Raw genomic sequence first — 4,428 nt, forward strand, 5'->3', positions numbered from 1 at the left:
TGTTCCTTTGTACGTTGGCTCATGAGCGAGTATTGCGTGCTGGTACATTTTTCCAGATTCACGAACTGAAACCACTATATATATATAACATATATATATATATATATATATATATATATAATTTATATATATATATATATATATAAATTCATTTATTCATATTTATATAAGTCAGTATATATATACTGAATAATATATATACGTATATATATATATATATATATATATATATATATATATATATATATATATACTGGCCAGCTGAACAAAATCACCTGCCTGTATATTGCACTAAATACGCCTCTACATATTTCCGTCGCTCGGTTGTCAATGTCGTAAGCATCTCGTCGACTTCTTTTAAATTTTTCACCAGTCCACTTTAAAAGAAGATGGATGAGCAAACTAAAACGACCATGACGAAGACCACTACCTTAACGTACCGGTAGTCACAGACAACGGAATCCTTTGGGATTGGGACTTTGGCGAACACTCCTCTTCCACCAATACTAGGAATTTCTCTTATTTCTACCCATGGAAAGTCCTAAACACGACGACTCTGCTTCTGTTGCACAGCGAGAAATACGTTAGTGAATAAACGAGCCTGTATTGGTACTTGCTGCCTTCGTCGCAAGAAATCCCTTCGTTCGAAATCCGTTGAGAACGACGTTAGACCGCCCGTGTATTCAGTAGCGTTTAATTGCTGCAACCGCACGGTAACAACGTCTACCATTTCTTGCCCTAAACTGAATTTCGCCTACACACATATATGCATATGTTTAAGTGATCAATAGTTTAGTGAATTGTTACTACAGTTGAGAGAGCGTGTATTTCAGTAAATGTTCTCACGTTGTGTGGACTCAGTGAGTTGTGAGTTCGCCGCCGCTGCTGTTATGGCTAATGATTGTGGCGTTGATGATGTTGGTGGCGCTGTTCCTTTTGCTGGCTCATCGACAATTACAAGTCTATCGGATGTCGAGTTGTTGCTATCACCACTGTCATCACCGCCATTGCTGCCGCTGCCGTCGCCACCATCGTCGGATTTCACAGGTCCGACTTCGGGTGGTGATGGCAGCAGTGAGGAAGGCGAAGCAAATGTTCGACGATCGTCAGTGACTTGGCTATCAGTCCCGGTTTCATACTCCTCTTTCTCATCGTCGTCGTCCTCCTCGTCGTCTTCGTCGTCGATTACTAAAGAGAATCTTATTTGTTGTGTGTTAGCGGATGAGCTATATACGTCTATGTCTACACAGAAACTCAATGGTAAATGAACTCTATTCTCAATAAATAATTTGATCATTTACCTATACGTTTAACCGGCTTCTCTGCAACAAACTCGGTGTCCGTCCTCCTACACGTCTTTCTTAACTGATCTCGTCGAGCTGCGTCCTCGCCGAGCTCGGCTGCACTGGGCTCCACACTTTCGAACGCCAGTTCGTCTGGATCCACAAGCATTGATACTGGTTCCTCATCGATCCTGTAATCACCGCCGGCGGATAGCTGCGCGCTGCTACTACTTTCCCCTTTCACTGGTGGATATTTTCTTCGTCGCACCAATGGTGAAGAGGAAGCAGTGGATGAAGAGCTGCTTCTCTCAAGTGCTCCTGCTTCTCCTACTCCTTCCGTTTCAACTTCAAACGTGTATGGATCTATAATAATAACATGATAGTGGTGGTGTTGGTGTAATATATTTATACATTCATAGAATTTTTACAATTATTACACATAAAAATGTAATGAGCACTGCCTCAACCTCACCTTTTCGCATTCGCTTCTGTTGTCGCGCAGATCTTCTCAACAATTGTGGTGATGTGCTGCGAGTGTGTTCTAAACACATAAATACACATAAATAAAGACATACTACGTAACCTGTTGTACACGGCCATCAGCACCACATCATGTGTTGCATACAGTGCAATACCGCCGATGAGATCCGACGCCTATCACATACCTCTTGCAGATACAGCTGTTGCTTCATAATCACTTCCCTCGGCTGAAGACAGTGACGTTGTTTCGCCGTCGTCTGTTGCTGCTGCTGCCGTTGCCGCCGCCACACTTTCAGGTGTTTCTAGATCCTCGCCTATTTCAGCTTCTTCCTGTTCACGCGTCAACTCTTCCTTCAAGCTGAAAATGGCGATCTATGTGATGTAATGCTGCTGCGATGATATGCACATACAAACGCATAAAAGCACATACTTCACGATCTTCACCATTGACCTCACTCTTTCGATGATATCCGCATTTTTCCTTGCTTCACGATCCGCATACTTCTTTAGGCGACTGTAAGCTATCGCACAGGCAGAGATGTAGCTATCGTTATAGTTCAGTAGTTGAGTTAACGGTTTGTGACCTTCAATGGCGTATCCTTCAAAAAGGCCACAGCTACGGTTGCTAAAAACTGTACATGCCTGCTAGAATAGCACATTCCGTATCTACACCTGGCATTTGTTGATTTCGATACGATTTCTCCAAGTATCGTTCGTATTGCAACCTGGCTGTCTGATGTCTTGACTGTAAGCGTAAAAATTTTCAACATACTCATCATTATCGTGCCATATTTTTTTCGATTTTCGAAATGCGCAACTACTTACCGTGTTACAGGAGATATTTAGGCTATCACAACCAGAATTTGTAAAAAAATCTCCTCATTAGTCTTGGGACCATCGATCGCGACACTGCTCGACCGAACCAACTAAGGAAGAACGGTGAATCGGGTTGTTTAATACTTGCTAGACGGATTTCATTACGTTCAGCTACCCTGAAAACGAGCTAACAAGTGAAGCGAGTAAAGAACTGTGCGCTGTACGCACAAACACACACACACACACATACACATACACACAAACATACATACATACATACATACATACATACCATTCACGCATTCTGGTGTACATTTCAACCAACAACCGCGACACCTCATCGATGACGAAAAAATTCCCTCGATAGGTGCTTTCTTCGCGTATTCTTTCCGCTGTCTTTCCTTTCCCGTACACGCCAACCTATAGAAGATAGCATACGTTTCGCTACGGTACCACCGCAACCACCTAATATGACATACCACTGGCAAACTTTTGTAAACAACCCACCCAATAATCTTCCATTACACCATCTCTTCTCGTTATCGATTTCTTCTGAAGCCCAGTTTCTGACGGCTCACGGTCGGACGGAGGATATATAGAGCCGTACATCATCTTGTAGATGCACTCGTTCCTCGCAGTATTGCAGTGCACAATGTACGCCATAAGAGCTCTAAAAAAGTTCGACTCGATCCGATAGTAGTGAAAACTGTGGTGTCTACATCATCTTAGCGCTGTACTACAGCTTGTAATTTCTACGCACCCCATAAAATAGTTGTATTCTCTTCGCTCTAGGTTATGAGTGTCGGCGAATTCGCTGTATATCTCCCTCATCGCATTGAGCACTCGGTTGTGAGTTACGATCATGCGAACTACACAGTACAACGTCTCTGCCTAAAAATTCTGTGATATCCGACTACGCACATACGTGTCGCAGAGCACTACTGCTCAGTACTTTTCGTTGTCTTCTTGGCAACACTCCACGAAAAGAAACTTGGATTTTTTCCTCTCCTTTCATCCTATCCAAAATATCTTTCACACGATATCTCGCCTGCTCCACTTCAGCCAAACGTTGCTGTCCCATACCTGAAACGAAATCGAGCTAAGAACAGTTGCCATCCACTTGTCTCAGTTGTGCCGCGGAAATCCTACTGCTTACCAGTATTGAGGACAAGCAGCAAAAAAGTGGTACCATGTGCTTAACGCTTTAATAAACCCCTTCCTGGTTGTTACTGGGACCTTGGCTTTTTGTATTGTTTCGAAGAACGATAGCAGTATACCGGACGAAAAGATCGCATCGTCCATCGTGACGATTCGACCAAGTCTAAAAAGAGAATACTGTCAGCTACATTCATCCATCAAGCAAATAGTTAAACCGAAGAGCATACCTTCGTCTTGATCGCATCGCAACTAACATGAAGCGGCACAAATAAGACACGTATGTTGCACGTCCCTTATTCTCAATCTCCATGCTTGATCCTCCGTCCACAGGTATTATCTACGTTCACGAAGTCACTATCACACTTATTACCGTCAATTACGTATATGGATATGTATAAAAAATAATGTGTAAAAAATAAAGATGTGAGGCGATCCGCGTAACTACATAACTATGCGGTACTCACCATAATCGACTCCAGGTATTCCCTATACCGTTGGAATAGTGGATGATCTTGAGCACGTAATTTCCTCCAAAATTTCAATTCGTTATCAGCGTGCTCCATCCAAGCGGAAAAAAAAGACAGAATTTAATACGTATATATTTGTATGAGATGCATATACATTTATAAACATTCATATATACATACATACACACATATCCAAACAAAACAAACAACACAGGCGCACATCC

The 4,428-nt window shown here is 42.3% G+C and overlaps 1 protein-coding gene across 1 annotated transcript; it reads right to left on the bottom strand.

Annotated features, from left to right (window-relative positions):
- Position 1: 1 nt before the first annotated feature.
- RB195_026574 (uncharacterized protein) lies at positions 2 to 4,300 on the bottom strand (the record flags this gene model as incomplete). The annotated part of the gene is made up of 14 exons (XM_064177067.1): positions 542 to 738; positions 847 to 1,188; positions 1,302 to 1,646; positions 1,756 to 1,824; positions 1,949 to 2,121; positions 2,194 to 2,347; positions 2,406 to 2,508; positions 2,868 to 2,999; positions 3,087 to 3,249; positions 3,340 to 3,470; positions 3,532 to 3,662; positions 3,857 to 3,900; positions 3,965 to 4,074; positions 4,202 to 4,300. The coding sequence occupies 14 exons, from the start codon at positions 4,298 to 4,300 to the stop codon at positions 542 to 544; spliced, it is 2,193 nt and encodes a 730-aa protein (XP_064071073.1).
- Between the last annotated feature and the right edge of the window lie 128 nt (positions 4,301 to 4,428).

The sequence above is a fragment of the Necator americanus genome (genome assembly GCF_031761385.1).
Source record: "Necator americanus strain Aroian chromosome Unknown Necator_2022.05.29.01.19, whole genome shotgun sequence".
Taxonomy (NCBI): domain Eukaryota; kingdom Metazoa; phylum Nematoda; class Chromadorea; order Rhabditida; family Ancylostomatidae; genus Necator; species Necator americanus.